Source organism: Lithobates pipiens, unplaced genomic scaffold, assembly GCF_037356315.1.
Source record: "Lithobates pipiens isolate NorthernLeopardFrog02 unplaced genomic scaffold, aLitPip1_a1.2 Scaffold_30, whole genome shotgun sequence".
Taxonomy (NCBI): Eukaryota; Metazoa; Chordata; class Amphibia; order Anura; family Ranidae; genus Lithobates; species Lithobates pipiens.
Window position 1 is genome coordinate 59,042,976 of NW_027507791.1, and position 23,575 is coordinate 59,066,550.

Sequence of the window (23,575 nt, forward strand, 5' to 3'; positions counted from 1 at the left end):
TCCCTTCATAATAAGAACCCCCAGGAGGAAGTCAGCACAGCACAGGGATATCATAAGCAGCCCCAGTAGAAATATGACACCGCTCAACCTCTTCAAAGAGGAGGGTAGGGGCATATAGTACGGTGTGCTTTTTTGGGTCAAGGAAGTGAGCCAAATGAATTAAGAAGGTCTGTGTGCTTGATTAAAAAAATAGTTTATAGACATATACATGGTCTACTGGTCACATGTGTTGAATTCCTCCGAGATCCATGCCTCATTCATTTTTAGAAATGTGAGGTAGTTAACACTGTGGTGAGCTAGGCGAGTACGCTTATCGGTCACAATCCCCCCTGCTGCGCTGAACGTCCTTTCGGACAGGACACTGGATGAGGGGCAAGCCAACAGTTCGATTGCAAATTGGGCAAGCTCTGGCCAGAGGTCAAGCCTGCCCACCCAGTAGTCTAGGGGTTCATCACTCCTCAGAGCGTCCACATCGGCCGTTAACCCAATGTAGTCGGACACCTGACGGTCTAGGCGTTCCCTGATGCTGGATCCGGATGACACCTGTCGATGGGTCGGCTGAAAGAATGACCTCATATCCGAAGTCACCAACACATCTTCAAACCGGCCTCTTCTTGCAGGCGCTGTTGGATTGGTACCCGCAAATCCTTCTCTGGGAGTGGGAATTGCTCCTCTGCCAGCGCACGCAAAAGCAGAATGCAGCATTTCTCGAAGCAAGGCCTGGAAGTGCTGCATTCTGACAGCCCTCTGCGACGGCGGTAACATTTCCGCCATTTTGTGTTTGTACCGGGGGTCTAAGTACGTTGCCACCCAGTACTGGTCCTTGACCCTCATGCTTTTTATACGGGGGTCCCTATTAAAACACTGGAGCATGAAGGCCCCCATTTGCACTAAAGTGGAAGCGGTGTGGTGGCCTGGCTCCTGCTCATCATCCAGGATAATGTCGTCCTCTTCATTCTCCTCTCCCCATCCTCGCACAACAGGGATCCCAGAAAGGTTTAAAGCATGCTCTTCTTGCTCCTGCTCATCCGCCCCGGCACCATCCTCCTCTGACTCCTCATCAGACTCCTGTTGTTGACTTGTCTCAGATAGAGTAGCCCCCCCTGGGAATTCATCCAGCATTGCGACTTCCTCATCTTCCCGCTCCTGCTCCTCCACAGCCTGATCAATGACACGACGCAATGCACGCTCCAGAAAGAAGGCATAAGGTACCATGTCACTGATGGCGCCATGGCTGCGACTGACCAGTTTGGTGATCTCCTCAAATGGCCGCAGAAGTCTGCATGTGTCGCGCATGAGCAGCCACTGGCGCGGTGAAAAAAAACCCAGCTCCCCAGAACCGTTTCTTTCGCAGAGTTCATACAGGTAGACGTTAACTGCACGTTTCTGCTGGAGCAGCCTATCAAGCATATAGAAGGTTGAGTTCCATCGCGTCGGGCAATCGCAAATAAGACGTCTGACCGGCAGATGGTGTCGCCGCTGAATGTCAGCAAGGCGAGCCATGGCCGTGTAAGATCTTCTGAAATGGGCCGAGATTTTCCTTGCCTGCCGCAAGATGTCCTGGACCCCAGGGTATTTGACAAGGAATCGCTGCACGACCAAGTTTAAGACGTGTGCCATGCACGGCACGTGCGTGATTTTGCCCTGTTTCAATGCGCTAAGCAGATTGGCACCGTTGTCACACACCACTTTACCAACTGTCAAATTGAGCGGTGTTAGCCACTCATCTGCCTGTGAACGCAAAGCTGAAAGGAGTGCCGGGCCAGTGTGGCTCTTTGCTTCCAGGCACAACAGACGCAGCACGGCATGGCAACGTCTCACCTGGCATGTGGAATAGGTTCTGGGGAGCTTGGGCGGTGCAGTGGAAGAGACGCTAGCAGCGGAAAAGGAGGAGGCAGCTGAGGAGGAGAGGGAGGAGGATGGAGTAGGAGGAGGAGAAGAAGAGTCAGGCCTGCATGCAATCCGTGGCGGTAAAACCAAATCTACACGGGTGCCACGGGTTACATGCTTGACGGCCGTCAGAAGGTTCACCCAGTGGGCAGTAAAACTGATATACCTTCCCTGCCCGTGTTTGCTAGACCACGTGTCTGTGGTCAGATGTATCTTGGCACCGACACTGTGTGCCAGAGATACATTCACTTGCCGCTGAACATGGCCATATAGCTCTGGGATGCCCTTCTCTGAGAAATACTTCCTTCCTGGGACCTTCCATTGTGGTGTTCCAATGGCCACAAATTTGCGAAAGGCCTCCGAGTCCACCAGTTTATATGGCAGTAGTTGGCGGGCTATGAGTTCTGACAAGCCAGCCGCCAACCGTTGGGCAAGAGGGTTATCCGGCATCATCATTTTTTTACGCTCAAACATTAGGCCCACGGAAGCCTGCCTTTTTGCAGAAAAATGTGAGCTTGGCGTGATGGAAGGTGGAGTGGAGGACAATTGTGAGGAGAGAGGAGAAGGAGAAGTAGAAGACGAGGCTGGACGGTGAGAGCCTGCAGTGTGGCTTTGTGTGTTCCGTTGCTCCCACTGGGCTCGGTGATGGCTGCTCATGTGCCTTCTTAAGGCGGTCGTCCCTAGGTGAGTATTGGGCTTACCGCGACTAACGCGTTGACTGCAAAGATTGCAGATGGCAACGCTATTGTCAGCAGCGGACACGTTAAAAAAAGCCCACACTGCGGAGCCATGTGCCGGTGTCCTGGGAGCGCCAGATGTGACCGTACATGGTCGATGACTCGCTCCTGATACATTTGCAGTCTGCTTTGTCCCTGCTGTGCAATGTAAGTCATTGCTGCTTCTCCTCCCTATCTGCTGGTCCATATCTCCCTCTGAACTCCCCTCCTCTTCCTCTCTTGTGGGCACCCACGTGACATCACTAGACACGTCATCATCAACGTCACCTTCCCCACCGCTATAAGTAGAGATCTCGGAGTAGGCAGCAACACCGGGGACCAACCTCCTCCTTGGGCTGATCTGGGTACTGGCGTCAGACTGCTGAGTAGCGCTTGTTGCTACCTCCTCTTCCTGATCCAATACCAAGAGTGGCTGCGCATCAGAAATGTCCTCTTGATATGGATCGGAAAATAATTCCAGTGACTCAAGCGGAAGGTATGTGGTGGTGGTGGTGGTGGTCGTGTTGTTGGTGGTAGTGTCTTTGGGGGTGCACATAGCAGAGAGTGAAGAAGAGGGTGCAGATCGAGAGGATGAGGAGGGTGCAGAAGAGTAAGGCTGAGCGAGCCACTCAACCAAGTCTGGTGCATCCTTTAAAGTAATTGAACGCACCTTCTGCAACTTCCCACTTTGGCTCAAGCCTGTTGCTCCTGCCCTACCCCTACCACCCCTGCGGAAGGGCCTGCCTCTTCCTCTGCATGTCATTTTTTAAATGACCCTGTGACAAAACTCTTAGTCCCTATACCGCTGAAGGACTGCTGCAGTATAGGTGAGCGGTCAGCAGTGGTGCACGTCAACCCTATCTATTGTGGACCTATAGCGGTCCTTACAGAACAGCAGACTGTACCGCACTCAAGCCTATGTACCGTAGCACCCTATACCAAGTTACCAGTCCTTATAAGAACTTTTGTGGACCAAGCAGGTTGTGTATTAGTGTTTAGCAGACTGTACGTCAGTCCCTATACCGCTGAAGGACTGCTGCAGTATAGGGCAGCGGTCAGCAGTGGTGCACGTCAACCCTATCTATTGTGGACCGATAGCGGTCCTTACAGAACAGCAGACTGTACCGCACTCAAGCCTATGTACCGTAGCACCCTATACCAAGTTACCAGTCCTTATAAGAACTTTTGTGGAACAAGCAGGTTGTGTGTTAGTGATTAGCAGACTGTACGTCAGTCCCTATACCGCTGAAGGACTGCTGCAGTATAGGTGAGCGGTCAGCAGTGGTGCACGTCAACCCTATCTATTGTGGACCGATAGCGGTCCTTACAGAACAGCAGACTGTACCGCACTCAAGCCTATGTACCGTAGCACCCTATACCAAGTTACCAGTCCTTATAAGAACTTTTGTGGAACAAGCAGGTTGTGTGTTAGTGATTAGCAGACTGTACGTCAGTCCCTATACCGCTGAAGGACTGCTGCAGTATAGGTGAGCGGTCAGCAGTGGTGCACGTCAACCCTATCTATTGTGGACCGATAGCGGTCCTTACAGAACAGCAGACTGTACCGCACTCAAGCCTATGTACCGTAGCACCCTATACCAAGTTACCAGTCCTTATAAGAACTTTTGTGGACCAAGCAGGTTGTGTATTAGTGTTTAGCAGACTGTACGTCAGTCCCTATACCGCTGAAGGACTGCTGCAGTATAGGGCAGCGGTCAGCAGTGGTGCACGTCAACCCTATCTATTGTGGACCGATAGCGGTCCTTACAGAACAGCAGACTGTACCGCACTCAAGCCTATGTACCGTAGCACCCTATACCAAGTTACCAGTCCTTATAAGAACTTTTGTGGAACAAGCAGGTTGTGTGTTAGTGATTAGCAGACTGTACGTCAGTCCCTATACCGCTGAAGGACTGCTGCAGTATAGGTGAGCGGTCAGCAGTGGTGCACGTCAACCCTATCTATTGTGGACCGATAGCGGTCCTTACAGAACAGCAGACTGTACCGCACTCAAGCCTATGTACCGTAGCACCCTATACCAAGTTACCAGTCCTTATAAGAACTTTTGTGGACCAAGCAGGTTGTGTATTAGTGTTTAGCAGACTGTACGTCAGTCCCTATACCGCTGAAGGACTGCTGCAGTATAGGGCAGCGGTCAGCAGTGGTGCACGTCAACCCTATCTATTGTGGACCGATAGCGGTCCTTACAGAACAGCAGACTGTACCGCACTCAAGCCTATGTACCGTAGCACCCTATACCAAGTTACCAGTCCTTATAAGAACTTTTGTGGACCAAGCAGGTTGTGTATTAGTGTTTAGCAGACTGTACGTCAGTCCCTATACCGCTGAAGGACTGCTGCAGTATAGGGCAGCGGTCAGCAGTGGTGCACGTCAACCCTATCTATTGTGGACCGATAGCGGTCCTTACAGAACAGCAGACTGTACCGCACTCAAGCCTATGTACCGTAGCACCCTATACCAAGTTACCAGTCCTTATAAGAACTTTTGTGGAACAAGTGAGTTGTGAATGTTTAGCAGACTGCAGCAGAAGGGCAGCAGTCAAGTATAATATCCTTTCTATATTTGGAAGAAAGAATATTATACATGTACAAGCCTATTACTGTACCACTGATACCAGTCCTGAAAAGAACCTTTGTGGAACTAATAATAACAGCAAGTCTTTAAAATTACCCTCACTGCCTGACAACACTGCTTCCTTCCTGTCCCTATACAAATTGGCAAAAAAAGAGAACGATTAGTGGTTACTGGAACAGCTCTTTTGTGGACCTTGATAGTAACAGCTAATGATGATGATGATGATGATGATGATGAAAGACTAATCTGGCTGTCCCTGTAGTATACACCGTCCTTTCCCTTTCTCTAAACTAACAAAAGACACTCAGGCTGCTGCAAGAATCAGCAGCACAGCAAACCTATCAACACCTAACACCTATACCAGTCCTGAAAAGAACTTTTGTGTACCAAATAGCTAGTGGTTTATCTCTCCCTACTCCACACAGGAACCTGTCCCTATCTTAACAGAAGAAAGAATGTAAAATGGCCACCGGATCGGGTGTATTTATAGGTTAGGGGGAATGTACAAGTGTCCATGTGCTGTCATGTCTCAATTGGCTGTCCTGTATCACATGATAAACGTGTCACCAAAGGTTAAAGTTCTTGTATACATTAAACACGTAAGTCCGCCGCGGCGAACGACGGAAAAAGGCGTTCGAACGTGCGGACCGCGAATGTCGGAAATTCGCCGCGAAACGACCGCCGGGCGAACCGTTCGGCCATCACTATTCCTGCTGATAGGTAAAATTGATTTAGTTATGGTCCTCAATAAACAGAGGAATAATCCTCTTCCTATTATTCAAATTTTAGCTTTGGGGTTTTGATGGTGGCAGCTTGCCAACATGTAGATACAGTATAAAAAAAGTCCATTACATCTGTATGGTTTTATTAAAGTGCAATCCTTTCTAAAAAATAAATAAATATATAGATGTATGTATATGTATATACATTTTTTTTTTTTTTTTACAACAATGCGAGGGGTGTACTCACTTTTGTGAGATGCTGTATATATACACACAGTGTGCGTGTATATATATATATATATATATATATATATATATATATATATATATATATATATTTAAATATAAATTTACAGAACCTGTTAAAAGAAAAATTCTACATAAATATACTGAGTCGAAGATTGTTTGTTCATTTCAACATTTCTTGAAAGGAAAGGAGGAGATTACCTATAATCTTGTATCTGCTCCTGGATCTCTGGTATCATGGCTTCCTGGGCATCACTCAATGCACTACGAATATCTTCAGAGCACAGTAAATGGGAATCTATTGAAACCAAACATTTCAAAATCAAAGCTTTGGAAGACACCAAATAAATTAGCAGCAAATCTGCGGTTTTCTTATTCCATGACCGCTGCACGAGAGTCAAATGAAAAGTCCACAGGGGCAAAAGCAGGGGAAAAAAAATAGATCTTTGTAAAATTAGGACGTAGGTCCCTCTTAAGCTACTCAGTACACTGGGCAGCAGTTCTGCTATAAAAATATATTAAATTAAATTAAAATTCAATTAGGTTCTGCGTGAGTTTTCAGTTTGTAGGGCTGGATAGCTTGTTTGATGTCCTACCCACATCCTTTCTCAGCATGGGGATGGCCGTGACTAAGAAGACGAGAGCCAAAGTAGACAGATGCCAATGACAAACCAGAACATACAAACTACAAGCAGACAGCATTCCAAATGGAAATGGAATTCAGAGCCCAAGCACTGAACAAATGATATGTCCCCATATGGGACACCATGCTGTCCCATATGTTGGGAAGTACTGTAAAATGTTTTATGCCGCATACACACGATCGGAAATTCGGACAGCAAAAGACCGATGAGAACTTTTTGTCAAAAAATGCGACCGTGTGTATGCTCCATCCGAATTTTGCTGGCCAAATTCCCGCTAGAAAAAGTTTTTAGAGCATGGTCTCAATTTTTCAGACAGAAAAACTTTCTATCAGAAATTGCGATAGTCTGTAGCAATTCCGACGCGCAAAATTTCTACGCATACTCGGAAACAGTTCGACGCATGCTCGGAAGCATTGAACTTTGTTTTCTCGGCTCGTCGTAGTGTTGTACATCACCACATTCTTGACGGTCGAAAGTTCAGCAAACTTTTGTGTGACCGTGTGTATGCAAGCCAAGTTTGTGCAGAATTCCATCGGAAAAAAAACATCATAGCTTTTTCTGATGAGAATTCTGATCGTGTGTACGTGGCATCAGTGCTACAGCTATACTAGTTTACAGAAATGTAGCCTTGGCATATGTTAGTTTTCACTGAAGTGCACTGACCACCTTTACTTGAAGGATATGTAGACCCCAATAATTAACTTCTCTTAGTTTCTCTTAGCTTCCTTTTGGGCTTCTAAATATACCATTGAAAGTCTTTTGTTTTATCCATTTTATAACTGCAAAAATACCTGTTGACTTTGTTAGAAATCCTGTGAACTGTTAACTTCTCTGCCTGTACAAAAGGAGAGATTATAGAGAGGAGAAGGAGGAAAAGAAGAGGAAAGGTCTGTGTTCTTTGGAATCTTTCAAAAATGAAGTAGGCAGGGCTGACACCACCTGCTTAGAAATAGAGAGCTGTGTGGCCATGTCAGAAAGGAAGGCAGGAGTTCATTATTTTTCTGGCACATGAACAGTTTGCTGTATTTTTTTTAACCACCCGGGTCAATTCAGACATTTCTTACATAAATGTAAAAATCTAAATTTTGGTGCTAGAAAATGACTTAGAACCCCCATACATTATATATCCTTTTAACCAGAGGCCCTGGAGAAGAAAATGGTGGTTGTTGCAATTTGTCTATGTCACAAGATATTTGTGCAGTGGATTATCATGTAAAAAATACACTTTAATGAATTTTAGTGCACACAAACGTCCACATTTTTGGGTAAAATATAACAAATGATGTTACGCCAAGTAAAGCTTGCTATGGGGGCAAACTCAGGAGAGCAGGAGTGGACAGTGCAAGTGGGGGATCAAAGAAGAGGAGGTAAAGGGTCACTCTGTGCAATATCCTTGCACAGAGCAGGCAAGTATACATTTTTACTTTAGCTAAAAAATACGAGCCTTTAGTACCACTTAAATATAATATAGGAAAAGTTAGACTATACTAAAGATGAAGCATATTCCCTATTTTAATAAACCTGGACTAGCCTAGAGGTTAACATGGAGCACTGAGATATACCAGCCCTTCTAAAATGGGCTTCCGATGTGTGTGATAGCACTTGACGAATAGACGCGAGACTTGGCTCTACTGGATATACAACGGAGTAGGGGTTATTTACTAAAGGAAAATCCACTTTGCACTGCAAGTGCACTTGGAAGTAAAGTCGTTGTAGATCCGAGGGGGACATGCAAGGAAAATAAAAAACAGCATTTTAGCTTGCATATATGATTGGATGATAAAATCAGCAGAGCTTCCACTCATTTCAGATCTACCCCTTAGATTTAGAGCGACTGCACTTCCAAGTGCACTTGCAGTGCAAAGTGGATTTGCCTTTCGTAAATAACCCCCAGTGTGTCTTTCTGTGCCTTGCATACTAGCACATTATGTGAAACTTACCTTAAAACAAAGCCCTTCAGTGACTCGCTGTCCCCGCTGACAGGGCTTCCATCTTCACCTGGACTTCCTTCCAGGTTCGCGTCTTCTGGACTTCTGGTTGGCCACTCCATAATGACGTCACGAATGTGCATGCATGCAGGTGCCGCGATTCACGGCATAGGACTCTGTAGGAACGGCTCGAGTGACCGTTTCTTCAGAGCGCACGCGCCGGTGACGTCACTAGCCCATTCACAAGTAAATATCTCCTAAACAGTGCACGTTTAGGAGAGATTTACTATACCTACAGGTAAGCCTTATTATAGGCTTACCTATAGGTAAATGTCAACTATGGAAGTTTACTCCCACTTTAAATATCTTTATGAAACATTTATTGTTTAAGAACATCAAATACAACCAACTTGTTTTAGGGAAAAGGCCTTCACCTTCTTCAGGGCTTTAGTAGCGGATATTAATACTGGATGCAATAACATATACTGCTCAAGGCCCGAAGAAGGAGGAAACATGCTCAATGTATGTGATGCTCTTAAACCAAACATTTATAAAAGACTTTAAGGGGTTATAAACTTTTGCAGCAAGTGCTCCTCAATACTCACCCCAGAGTATTTCTAAAATGGGTTGGATTGGGTCTACAAAGCAGACATAATAAATACAACATGTAATAAAGTATTTCCACCCTTTATAAATATATTTAACGTAAAGATTGATAATTTACTTACCAATTTCATTCAGCAGCTGTTCTGGAATTTTGACCCTCAATGGCTGAAAAACAGGACAAAATAGTTGACGTGATCTGAAGGCAACAGTTGATAAATACAGCATAGGTATAGACATACACGACATTATGGTATATGAAAACAAAGTGACTGAATAGGCAAGCATGTGACAATCCATCTGCAGCGGGGTGAAAGGGCAGCCATCGTATTTTTAATACTTTTTTTAAAGTCTCCACTTCAGTCTGTGTCTCTATAGGGAAGGTTCCTCATCCCTTCCTGTGTCAGTGATGTTGGGTTTCCAGGACTGCAATTAGGACAAGAACTGGAACCTTGAACAGGTTTTTGTTGCTCTTCCCATTGCAGAGGTTTCTCTTCGCTTCCATTCTGAAACACTTTCACAAGTGCTGGATGTAAAGAGAAATCTCATCCTTTTCCATATTGTCATAGTGAAGGTGTCATGCTGTGAAAGGTCACCTCTCTGACTAAGGCCCTTCTCCGATCGCTCAGTGGCCCGCTTTAGGGCGAGTCCTGGTGGTTTCAAACTTCTTCCATTTATGGATGATGGAGGCCACTGTGCTCATGCTTTCATGCTGTGAACAAGGCTACCTGCCGAAACATGTCGGCAGTTATCTTATAACTTGGTTTTATCTCTATAAAGTATATGGATGGATTCCAGAGTGCCGGTTCTTCCAATTGATTTCTGTTCAAGTGTTTGTGACGAGTGGGAGGACGTCTGAACCTGAGCACCTGGTGTGTGGATACCAGTGATTAACCACCACATTTGGAGATTCTCACAGTCAGAGCGGTGCTTTTTGTGTGCATGCACTGTGCTCATTGGGACCTTCAATGTTTTCTGTACCCTTTCCCAGATCTTTGCCTCAATACAATCCTGTTTCGGAGGTCTACAGACAATTCCTTGGACTTCATGGCTTGAATTGTGCTCTGACATGCACTGTTAACTGTGAGACCTTATATAGATAGGTGTGTGCCTTTCCAAATCATGTCTAAAAAACTGACTTTACTATAGGTGGACTCCAATCAAGTTGTGGAAACATCTCAGGGATGATCAGTGGAAACAGGATGCATCTGAGCTCAATTTTGAGCATCATGGCAAAGACTAAATACTTATGTACATGGGATGTTTTTCATTTTTTTATTTTTAATAAAAGGTTGAAAAAATTTCAAACTTCTTTCATGTTGTCATTATGGGATATTGTTTGTAGAATTTTGAGGAAAATAATGAATTTAATCCATTTTGGAATCAGGCTGCAACATAACAGAAGGGGAAAAAAAGTGAAGCAATGTGAATACTTTCTGGATACTGCCCGGGTGCACTGTAACACTAATGCTATCAAGACTGGACCCCCAAATATTTATTTTTATCACATTATTGAGAATACAACAGAGACCCTCCTTTGGCTTTGCACTGATCATAGCAGAGAAATTCTGGGAGTAGATCTCTCACCACTGGCACCCTCGGGTAAATATGTAATTTGACTAACCAGCAATCATGCCAACCAGAAATATCAAGTTTGGATGGAGGCAGCTTGCCCAACAGGCCAGGAAAAGGGTGTCCCCTGTTGATTGTCTATTACAGAAGGATGGTAGGGGCAGTTACAGTAACTTACAGCATTTTTATCCAAGAAGGTGATCCAAATCTCTTTGCCCAAAGCAAAGGCGTCTCTGGCATTCTGCTGCTGGCACACTTCCGCACAAAGGTAGAAGAGCTGTCAGGATAGAATATAGAGTAATGATGTAGTAGTGAGAGCAGCAAAGCAAAAAAAAACTTTTTTCAAACAAGGCCCCATGATAGAGGACCTGTCATCTGCATGTAACTGTGCAACATGTGAATTTTTTATTTATTTATTTTGGAGATCAGCACACCTTGATATCATATTATTGTGCTTTAATTATTCCCATAAAGCAACAGGCACCACATACCAAGCTTCCAGGTGTACTGATAATTTTCTTCCTTTTTGGTTGCACCATCCACCTACTCACTACCAGCCCCCTACACAAACTGCGATCGAGCCTGTAGTATATGAAACCGACACAGTACAACATTTCTGCTTTAAGTAGATTATGGAAACTTAATTTTTAAAAGGTCTGCCCAAAAATGTTAACACAGTCTGCTGGGTACCTCCAACAGCTCTGCTCTCTGCACAGGCTATATACAGCACAGGCTATATTCACCACACCCCTGATGATGCGTGTTTATGATGAAACGTTGGGTGGAGCTAAAGGACGTGCGAAGTAGGACCCTGACCGGGCCCTGGCGGCTATTTTGTTGGTTGGAAACGCAGGTTGTTTCCCCTTACCTTTCAGTTTTCTCAACCATGTGAGTGTAACAATTCTATCGTTAAATAAATTTTACTTTCTGGATGCCTGCGCAACGAGCAGTTTTCTTTTTTAAATTTATGTGGATACTGGAGTTTATCAGTGGAATTCCATTCTATGGAGAAAACTTTGGAGGTTTTTATTTCCCTATTGAATGAGACGTTTTGATCTTCTGTGGAGTTGATTGATCTGTGGAGGTGGATTGCTGGGTTCATAACCTATACATTTAATGTGTGTACCCTACACACTGACGGTAAGAGCCAGTAGTATTGGGTGTTGGTGGTGGCTTTCCTATTTGTTCTAATCAGGATTGATTTACTAGAGGACTTTGATCGCCTTCAACCAATTTTTTATGTGGAACTTTTTTTATTTGTTTTTATTTTTTTAGCGCTGCACCTCTTCTTATACAGTGATGTCACTGCTATTTTTTTTATGGTAATACCTGGGTGGGAAAAAAAAAACCTCCCAATTATTAAACAATTTCCCAAAAGCATGCTGGAGCTGCTTCTCATGAAATTTGGGATCCTCATCTTACCCGGGATCTCACCCAAAGGTCCAACACATCAACCTTGCTTAGCACTGTAGGCAGACGCCAGGGTGTAAGATGGGGGTTAAAATAAAATGATAAGCAGACCCCCAAAAAGTTGTATGAGCAGAACCTCTTCAAATGTCTCGCCTACCCAGCATATCAAATTGTGTGCATATGTCATTACTTCAAATGTAAAAAATGATCACAAAAGGGCTACCAGTGGATTAGGGTCAGCTTCAGCTTGAGAGAAGATATATCTCATAAACACCCCCATATGGGCTGGCCGAGCTTTCAGCTTCTCCAGATCTAGACTGTCATACTGCAAGAAAAAAAAAAGAGAATAAACATTACTATCCACAGAGAGACATCTTAAGATTTGAATTAAGTATGATAGTTCAGTTGGGTGGTCCATTAGTTGTACCGAGGTATGTACTTAATTTCAAAAGAAGGGGTTGGCGTAAACTCTGGAGCAGCTCTGCTTAGAAACCAATCAACTTCCAGGATTTTTTTTTTGACAAACTTTAACTGAACAAGCTGAACTTAGAAGGCTTTTCAGTATGACTTCGGGGGGGCGATTTGACAGATTTGGGGGCGATTCGACAGACATCTGTGCAGGTTCATGCACAGATGTCTATTGAAATCGCCCCCAAAGAGGCCAAAAGTAGTGTAGAAAGTACTTCTGGGAATCGGTGCGGCACTGCAAAGTTGGCGTCGCACCGATTCAGACGGTGCCATTGTCAATCGGCTCCAATTTGGCAAGCGATTTGACATGTTAAATCACACCTATCAAATTGGCCCAAAGCGAACATGGGCTAAGGCCCCTTTCATACAGTGGTATAGTCCATCCTTTCATACAGTGGTATAATCCATCCTTTCATACAGTGGTATAATCCATCCAAGTGGATCCGCCTGCTTGGGGGGGATCTCTTTGCTGAACCCTGCTAAGCAGGTGGATGAAAGGCGAGTATCCGCTTTGCCAAGCAGAGCGGACACAGCCCACTGTTCTCTACAGGGCAGTCGGATAGAAATGGACTGCATGTCTGTTTCCATCTGTCATCCAATTCGATGGACGGATGGTGAACGTATCCCCATCCGTCTGTTTTTAGGGGACTGGATTGAATGCAGGCAGTTGTTATTAACTCTTAATGACTGTTTAGTAGGTGTAACACAAGTTGAGCTGAAATTCTAAGTACCGTTGTGTATTACATTATTGCATGTTGCAGCTTTAATAGAGCGAAAGACGTTCCTTTTATGATCCTTCAAAGTACAAAAGTCTAAAGAAGAGCTTACAGGATGGGTTATATTCAGCTCACATTCATTAACTGGCTGAGGGTCAATGTTCAAAAAAACTTGCTTGACACAGCCACAGTAGACACTTCATACAAACGGTCATGTATGAAAATTGTTGGGTGCTTACAGTAATCAATTGAATTTTTTTATTCTTATGGGAAAATAACAGGTAGAAGCTGACTGGTTATTAAGGAGTAACACAGACTCTTTCAGTTTCTATCACACAAGAGCCCCTCCTTGACTAAGTGAATATTCTTGAGAATACAACCTATCAGCTTTAAGTCTGGGTTCACACTGGAGATCACAGCAGCTCACAGCAGGGGTCTGGTGCATCTCCATTCACCGCTTCAGGTCCAATTTCAGACAGAATTTTGGGCAGAATTCGGACCTGAAACGGACCAGGAGACGCACAGGACTCCTGTGCAATTCGCACCGGCGCCCACCCCAGAGACGTGTGAACCGGCTCCATAGAGAGGGAAACCCACATCCAATTCGCACTGGTGTGAACCCAGCCTAAAACTGAACTCCAGGAATTCAGCTCCTTGTAAAGTATGAGTTAAGTTCAACGAGGTACCTGACACCTCATGGACTTATCTCTCTTATTTATATCTGAAAGGTTAAAAGAGCTCCCAGGACACAGCTATCGCTGTATTTCCGGGAGCCCAATGCTGGACCTTCTGCATCTTTGTTTTTATAAGCGCTTTGAAGTTACTACTTAAATGTAAGTGTATTACTTTTTAATACATTTTTACACATATATATGGAATTATGCTATGTGGCCCTCTTTCTATTCCTCCTACCTACTGAGTGCAAATTGATAACAATTACCTGTGTATGGAGAAGCAGTATCCACAAGATTTGGGACAAGACTTCCATAGGTTGCAGCCCAGTTGTCAGTAGACATCTTAAAGCCTGAGTGACTGATAGAACGTATGTTCTCTTTGAGTCTACATTGTCCAGTAAGCCTCTATCCTCATCGGTGGTGGTGCTGTCACGCGGGTGGTCGCAAGTTTACAGTCTGGTGTTTTGGTGTATTTGAAGGCCTTCAAGGCTCTGCTTATCACTGGGGACTTTATCACTATATTCTTTGGATTTTTACACCAATTTTTGATTCTATATTTATACTGCATTATACACAAGTTAGTGTTGAAGTGTATTTCATATATACATAGTTACATAGTTAGTAAGGTTGAATTAAGACATCAGTCCATCCAGTTCAACCTGAGTGAGTGTCTACAATTGTCCCTATCCCTTTACATTGCACACTCACATTGGTCCCTGCTCTCAAGGAGCCCACAATCCAAGATCCCCAGTTGTATACTAGGGCCAATTTTAGACAGAAGCCAATTAACCTACCTGCATGTCTTTGGAGTGTGGGAGGAAACCGGAGTACCCGGAGGAAACCCACGCAGACACAGGGAGAACATGCAAACTCCAGGCAGGTAGTGTCATGGTTGGGATTTGAACCAGTGACCTTTTTTACTGCTAGGTGAGAGTGCTAACCACTACACCACTGTGCCGCCCGTCATCTTTTGCATTTACCAAATAAGTGCGATTTGGAGCATAGGTCACAATGTTGATAATTTTTTTCACTTATATTCATTTATGATTTTGTTATAACAGTTTAGTTGGATATATTAGCTCTGCACTGTATGCACTTCTCTCACTTGTTAACAAATGTATCTGCAAATTTTTAGTTTTTGGGTTGCGTGGGGTATTTTTGTACATTGGATATTTATTATAGCACAAATAATAAAAACCGCAGAGGTGATCAAATACCACCAAAAGAAAGCTCTATTTGTGGGAAAAAAAGAACAGCAATTTCGTTTGGGTACAACGTCGCACAGCCGTGCAATTGCCGTATCACACAAAATGACCTGGTCAGGAAATGGGTTAATCCTTCCGGGGGTGAAGTGGTTAAACTGCCAGAAAGTACAGTATTGAGGAGCTAGTCCTTGTGCCAGCAAGGCCTCTATACAGTACTGGTGGGACTGCAAAAACATGTTGAATTTTTAGCTGGTCATACATCTTCCTAAATGAATATGCAATCTCTATCTATCCCTTTTAGATCTACCAAAACGATTAGAGGCCCTGCTTAAACAAGCCAGTCCATTTGTATGTAAGCTCTTGATTGTTCATCCATCAGACTGTGAGATTAAAGCGGTTGTAAACCCTAGGACAAAAAAAAACCTGCAAAACAAAGGCATAATGAGCTAGTATGCATAGCATACTTGCTCATTATGAATTACTTACCTGAGATCGAAGCCCCTGCAGTCGTACTCATACACCGCTCCGGCAGCCGACAACGCTCCCGGTGTTACTTCCGGGTATTGCGGCTCCGGCCCTGTGATTGGCCAGAGCCGCGATGGCGTCACTCCCGTTCATTCACGCAGGAGCCACCGATAACGGCACACTCAATGTGCCATTGCTTCAGTGCGCATGTGCCGATGATGTCGCCACATGCTAATACAGGGGATCTCTCCTAAACCATTCAAAAAGTGTGTTGTAAGGGTTTACAACCACTTTAAAGGCAAGTTTAGTGGTATGGAGGTGAAAGTAGGCATCAGGTCCTGCTGATGCAGTTTATAATTCCAGTGTGCACCAGCAGGTGTCTCTCAACAGTCAGCAGATCCCAGTAATCAGCTCCACCTGATGCTGGCTGCTGGGAGGGTATGTAGTCCCTCTTCTTCTTTTAAACCTTGCTCCAGTATTTTGCTTGCTGTCAAATACTGATGACCGTTATTTTGTTCCTGCTCTTTGATCATGCTCTCTGCCTAACCCTACTGCTTTGTTCCTACTCCCACCTGTTCCTGATCCCAGTTTTTGTTCCCCCTTCCTATATGTTCCCTGGGCCTCCGGGTTTATCTTGCTTTCCTGTATTCCTCATTTGTATACAGCTAGATATAAATTTAGGGTTTCTGTTATTCTATTAGATCATTTAGTTAGGTATTTTGTCACAGGGTTTTAGGCTGACTTATAGCTTTGTGTTTTCTATTCACTGGTATTTGGATGGGTTATGTTTCACTGTAAATAAATATCACTTAAAGCATTCACACAAATTAGGCTATCCCTGCTGCTGATTCCTGATAGACCCCACATGGACTATTAATAGGTCCAAAAATGGTCATACGGGCAGGTGTAAGAATGTCAATGTGCACATTTGCATAGGGAGCGCCAGCGCGCTGTCAATCTATTTGCAGCATGAATGGGGAGATCTGACCCATCTTTGCCCCGTCTGCAGATTAGTTTAGTACTTTTTACTCTGTTCAATTATACTTTAAAAAAAGACGATCATCATAAAGGTATAAAACAAAAATATCACTGAATGCAGGTATGAAACAACATTGGTTTTTATGTGTTGGTACCATGAACAAATCTTACCTCGGTGATATAATCTCCGTGGTCATAATCGTCTTCTGGGCATATGATTGGAGTTCGGCTGTTGTCGGTCTAAAGAACCCAAAAAGTGTTATTTCTTACTGCTGCTCACTTATGAGAATACAATATCATGTGATATACATGGTGCTTTACAACAAAGGACCAGAGTTACCAAGAGCAACATTTTGACTTTCATGTTTCAAACTTTTTTTTTTAATTATTTTTTTTTAATATAAAAGTAAAAGGTTTCTTCTACTGCTGATTAGAGGGGGTTTCCTGACTCAATGTCCCGAACCATACAGCAATGTGAAAACCTTGGAGAATAGGATTTATGTGGATTCTACTACCCATTGCTAGTTTTAGTTAAAGTAGACCTACAATTTAAAGCATATGTAAACCCAACAGTTCATATTCCTGGTATGTGCTTGTTGTACCATGTACTTGTATGAGAACGTATCCTGTTCTCTTTGTATTGCTTCCTTTGTGTGAAATCCCTGGTGTTACTACCAGTCCCTCTGCTTTCCTATTAAAAACTGACCACACTAAGCCAGAGAGCACATCATGGTCAGTTCTCTAGCTGTGCTGGGAACTCAGTGTGCTCTCCTCAAATGATCAGAACTTGTGCCCCTCCCTTCCACCCCACAGCCATTCACTGGGAAGATCGGTGTGCTGCTGTTTCTCCTCCCGCCAGCTCTTATTCAGGTGAGAACAGAGGGAATGGGATCACTTCTAAAAAAGGGGGGGGGGAGGTATTTATAATGCTTTTTATATATCTTTACACAAATTGTTTTCCTTTCCTTTCTATTTTAAACTGAATGGGTTGTTTTACAAGGTGAGAGTTTACAGTCACGTTAAGGTTATATAACATAGTAACATAGCTGGTCAGGTTAAAAAAAAAAAAAAAAAAAAAAAAAAAAGACAAAAGTCTATCTAATTCAACCGATAATAGAAAACCTGGCAAAAAATCATAAAAAGTATGGTATTGCTCCAACAGGGGGGGAAAATATACATAACCAATAAATGTAGTGCTGCATTATATCCCTTCAGTAATGTAATAAATTCAGGTATGAAAAATAATAATAAAAGTCCAGGAACCTCATAGTATAGTCATTTTTACCAACCTTTTTTAAAAAAAATCCAAATAACATACTCGCATCCATTACAACATTCTGGGTAACGAAACGCGCAAGGGAGGAGTGCAGTAGTGACGTCATCACGTCGGCTCAGATGAATGGTCTTTTTCTGTTAATGCCTAGCTGTCCCTTTTAGTATGTTACCTGGGATTATGAGGTTCTTCCTCCCTCTTTTCATATGCAAGACCGGATTTGGATGTGAACAATATCCCGCACAGAGAAAGCAATCCATCCCCCTGTGAGGGATCAAATGCGATCTTAGACCTCTTGTGCTGTGAGGTCTTGGGCTCTGGTAACCATGTTTATGTGGTTGTGGCTGGAGCCCTGGAGGTGGTGCAGGAGATTCAATAATAAAGAGGTTCACTAGTGGATGGGCTTTTCTGGAATCACTTTTGGACATAAGTTGGACTTGCTTTATTAGGTATTTTTCATATCTGAATTTATTACATTACCAAAGGGATAAAATGCAGTGCAATACATATTCTTAATATGTAGTAATTTAGGTATTTCCGTTTTCTGGCACCTGTGAGTGCTGCTGTTATATTTCACAGTGATTATGATTTCATTTGTTTATTTAATATTGATTTCATTTATTCATTGATTTGTTTATTTTTCACTAAGCACAGTTTGTTATTTTTTTCCCTAAAAATAAAAACATTTAAAAATAAAAATCTGTGTTAAGTAATGGAGGTCAATGATGGTGTCGGGAGGAAAAAAAAAAAAAAGATAAAATTCTATATTACAGAAGTTTTTCACCATAAAGTACCCCCCACTGATATCTCTGCCCCTTCTCTGTACCTGGTCTGTTCCTGGAATGAGGGCCGTATCCGAGCCCTGCCGCCGGTGCTGGAAAATCTTTGTAGAGATGACTGGGGAGGTATGAGAGCTGTCCAATCCTAGGTCAGATAGGACAGAGGTTCGATTCATGGAATACTGGGGAAAGAAGAACCATATTGTTTATAGGGCAGCTACAGTTTTAACATTAAATACACATTTTCCAGATCCCGATCGTTAGTACAGGGCTGAGACCCCAGCACAAAGGGAGATATGCAAATATGCGGCCCTACGGAAAAAAGGCAGTCGTCAGGTGGGGCAGTGCATTTGCATATGGTCGGCGTAAAGGGGCTAAAAAAAAAAAAAAAAAAAAAATATATATATATATATATATATATATATATATATATATATATATATATATATATATATAATGTGTGTGTGTATATATATATATATATATATATATATATATATATATATATATATATATATATATATATATATATATATATTATATATATACACACACACACACACACACATACATAATATATATATATATATATATATATATATATATATATATATATATATATATATATATATATTATGTATGTGTGCGTGTGTGTGTGTGTGTATGTGTGTATGTGTATATATAATATGTGTGTATATATATATATATATATATATATATATATATATATATATATACACACACACACACACACACACGCACAACTTCTTTACCAGAAAACAAACAAAAAACATATGATAATCTACATAACTGAGCTATATGACTACATACTGTATTTAAGATCGTGCAGTATTGCAGACTATGGGGTCTAGTTATAAAACATTTGTTGCACGAATGTCAGAGGAGTTCATGCAAGTTATACAGAATTTCCCAAATGTTTCTAAGGGATTAATGCTTGTATCTTCAGCTCCATCTAGTGGCCAAATTGCAGTATAGTTTTCTCATTGAGGCATTTCAGAAAACGATATACTGTTGCCCACTAGATGGAGCTGACGATACGGGCGTTACTCTCTCAGAAAAAATACAGGACGTGTTATTAAACTTGTACAAATGCTTCTGAGATTTGTGCAGCTAATGTTTTATAAAAAAAAAAAAAAAAAAAAAGACTCCATAGTCTGCATTTCTGCAGGATCTGAAAAATGGAGCCATATAGCACACATATAGCATATGTACATTATTGAAGAATTCATACACCACTGGTTGTCAATGCACCACCACATTTACTTCCAGAAGGGAGAGAGGGAGCGACTGGACACTAATAAAAGTATAGTATAGCATTCGCCATGGATCAGAGAGGTCTAAATGGTCAGATTAATCAGAAAGTGATATAACTGACAGATCCATCCAATCTCTAAATGATTCCACTTATCTTAAGGTCCAGAGTACTAAAAACCATACAGTGATCATCCTAAAAAAAGTCATAATTTATCTGTTTGTAATGCATATTGCTATATAAACAGAACTTTATAAAGCTGAACTCCAGAAATTTGTTTTTTTTTTCATTGGTCCAGCTTGGCACAGCTGCCATTCATAAAACACCTTGTATTTTTTTCCATGAATACAAGGGGTCCAATCAGAAAATGCCTTGGCATTCAATGGTGGAGGTGTCAAGCAGGCAGCCCCTGTGATCAATGAGCAGAGGGGACAATGCCTGCATAGAACCTTGTATTACAGCATCTCCAGGGGCCCTCTGGACATTAGATATGGATACTTATATTAAGTCAAGTTAAACCAATGGAGAAAATTTAAATTTTCAGGGTTCACCTTTAAAAATAAAACAATATATATATATAAAAAAATAAAAATAAAACAAATAGTCCAATTGATCTGCCCCCCCCACCTCACTAATTGATGGTATCCTTTCCGTTCCAGAATCCAAGCCACTGTCACAATCTTGTGAATCCACAGAAAGGCGGCCTAGAAAAAGCAGACTTATATCACCGGATGTACAAAGAAACAAGAAATACAGCAAATAGATGTCACGATCATAAATATTCCTGTTTTCTGATGACATTTATATTAAGGGATTCCTGCTCTGACGGTGTCTCGCGACAGCCCTTACACAACTAAGGTACAATATACACACCAATCAACGATGGAGGAGGACAGCGTAGTCTCTGATGTTGGTGCTTACCCAAGTGAATGGCATGACTGATGCCCCCCGTGGTCAGCTTGCCCGATAACCATGGGGGGGCATTGTCATCAGGCAAGAAATATGTCACCAGGCATGTGGTCACATACCTGATGAAGGGGTCCTGTGTGGCTTCAAAATGTTACTATCTTCCACTGTGATCAATCAATAAAGCGTTGGACACTTTTATGGAGTTCCCTGTGCGCTGGTGACATATTTCTTGCATTGAAATCCTTCCAGCCTCCAGCCGATGGTTGCTACAGGACCCACTCACTCTTCAGCAATTTTCAGGAACGTGTGCGTTTGGGACATTGCCTCTGCCCCATGGTGATCAGGCCTGCTGATTGACTGCTCTAGCCCAAGTGTTGTCACATAGGGAAGATTATATGCTCTCCCATACCCAGATGTCCACAACAATAAAGTGATGGTGGCATGTTTCTTGCCTTGAAGTCCTTCTGGTCTCCATCCAGCTACAGCATCCACTTACTACCTCAGCCATTTTCAACAACTTGTCCATTGGGGAAATTGCCTTGGCACCATGGTTATCAGGCCTGCTGATTCGCTGCTTAATCCCAAGTGCTGCCACCTGGTGGAGGTTAGATGTTCTCCCGTACCTGGAAGTCCAGTACAATAAAGTGATGGAGTGAGGAGGTGTTTACCTCACTGGAGGTTGGGCTATCGGGAAGAACTGTCACTGTGCCCTAAATGGAAAAAGGGGACCATAACTACGCCAACCACTTGACAGTGGTCAGGCCTGTTGATTGGCCACTCAAACCCAAGCTCTGTGGCACTAGGGGTTACATGTTTCCCCATACCCAGAAGGTCCAACCTGAGAGACCTCACATGGGTACTGAGACCCATAGTCTGTCAATGGGCTGTGTTTATGTAGCTTGAGCCGCCAGGTGATAGGTGTATGCAGCCCATTCAAGCGCCATGATGTGTGCGCAGGGGTGGGCGAGTGACCCCAAACACAGACAGTGTGCGTTCGGAGCCACTTACCTGCACCGGTCATATTGGGACAAATGGCTGTGTCCATGCAGCCTTTGCATTCCCATAGGCTTGAACTGAACCTGCTAGCTTAAGCTGCATAAACACATGACCCCATTCATGGACTACAATGTTCAGCGTCTATGTTAAAGAGGCCTTCGAGTGATGGAGTAGGGAAGTAGTGAGGGGCCTCTGATGAGTGACTATACTTTACTAGCTGGGTGGCCTCTCAGGAAGAACCTTAATTTTGCGATGAATGGGAAAAAATTATAGTGACTTCTAACGTTATTCCTTACAAAGAAGAAACCAAAAATGAACTAACTTTCTGGTATTCTGTATCCTACGGAGCTGCAGTCGCTGTAAGAACGCAGTATATCCTGAAAAGAAAAGAAAGAAAATATTTTAAAACTGATGGAAAGATTTCTGCAATGGGCAAGCTCGATTCCACAAGGACTGGTGCTCTAAATTCCAAATACTGTCTATTTTGGAGTCTTCAGTCCCATATGTCACACTAGATATTTTTGAAAGGCATGCATACTAATTTATGCTTGAAAAACTAAGTTTGCCATGTGAAACATAGTAACATAGTTATATGGTGAATGGTATTTATCACACTACTTTTTTTAAATGTACAAAATGTTTGTTGTGCGGATGTGTCAAACATTCGCTCAATCAGGGCAAACATTTGCCATATTCCCTCTGTTATGTGTGATTCCCATATGATTACTGCCACCTAGTGGCCATAATGCATTTTTTTCCAGAAATAATCAGGACAAAAACATATTGTGACCACTAGATAGTGCCAATGATATAGGAATCACATAATAGTGAAAGTACAGCAATTTTCACCCTTATTGATTCTATCAGCATAGTCTTTATCTCTCTCTAAAGTGAGTGGGATATATTAGGCAGCAAGTAGACATGCTGTCCCTTAAAGTGGGAGTAAACCTGCTGACTTTTTTTTTTTTTACACACCTGTAAGGGAAAAGGCATAATGAGCTAGTATGCACTGCATACTAGCGCATTATGAAATACTTACCTTACAAGAAGGTGCCGGCCTCTCACTCAGTCAATGCAGAGGGAGCAGACATGTTCCCTCGGCGTGTCTTCTGGGTATCATGGCTCCAGCGCTGTGAGTGGCCGGAGCCGCGATGTCATCACTCCAGCCCATGCGCGTGGGAGTTTTCTTCCTGGCAGGGTCCGGCGTCTGCCGGATTTCAGCCGAGAATCCCTGGTGCGCATGCGCCGCTGAAGTCAGCGGCTCATTGCGAGGGGAATATCTCCTAAACCGTACAGGTTTAGGAGATATTCTTTTTACCTACAGGTAAGCCTTATTATAGTCTTACTTGTAGGTAAAAGTTAAAAATGTAACTATACAACCACTTTAAGTTGATGTGTTGAAAGCAAAAAAAAAAAAAAGAAAATGGGCAAGCGCAAGGATGTGAGCAACTTTGACAAGGGCCAAGTTGTAATGGTTAGACCAGGGGTCTCCAAACTGTCTAAACAAAGGACC

The 23,575-nt window shown here is 42.9% G+C and overlaps 1 protein-coding gene across 5 annotated transcripts in view; it reads right to left on the reverse strand.

Annotated features, from left to right (window-relative positions):
* Nucleotides 1-23,575, reverse strand: part of ARHGEF11 (Rho guanine nucleotide exchange factor 11) — a 262,171-nt gene that overhangs the window by 84,907 nt on the left and 153,689 nt on the right. For all 5 annotated transcript variants that reach the window (XM_077464299.1, XM_077464297.1, XM_077464298.1 and 2 more), the window contains 8 exons: nucleotides 22,385-22,439; nucleotides 20,785-20,861; nucleotides 18,932-19,066; nucleotides 17,004-17,072; nucleotides 12,550-12,651; nucleotides 11,095-11,193; nucleotides 9,470-9,512; nucleotides 6,371-6,467 (listed from right to left, as the gene is read on the reverse strand). In XM_077464299.1, coding sequence (XP_077320425.1) covers nucleotides 6,371-6,467; nucleotides 9,470-9,512; nucleotides 11,095-11,193; nucleotides 12,550-12,651; nucleotides 17,004-17,072; nucleotides 18,932-19,066; nucleotides 20,785-20,861; nucleotides 22,385-22,439 — 677 coding nt within the window. The remainder of the gene's footprint in view (nucleotides 1-6,370; nucleotides 6,468-9,469; nucleotides 9,513-11,094; nucleotides 11,194-12,549; nucleotides 12,652-17,003; nucleotides 17,073-18,931; nucleotides 19,067-20,784; nucleotides 20,862-22,384; nucleotides 22,440-23,575) is intronic.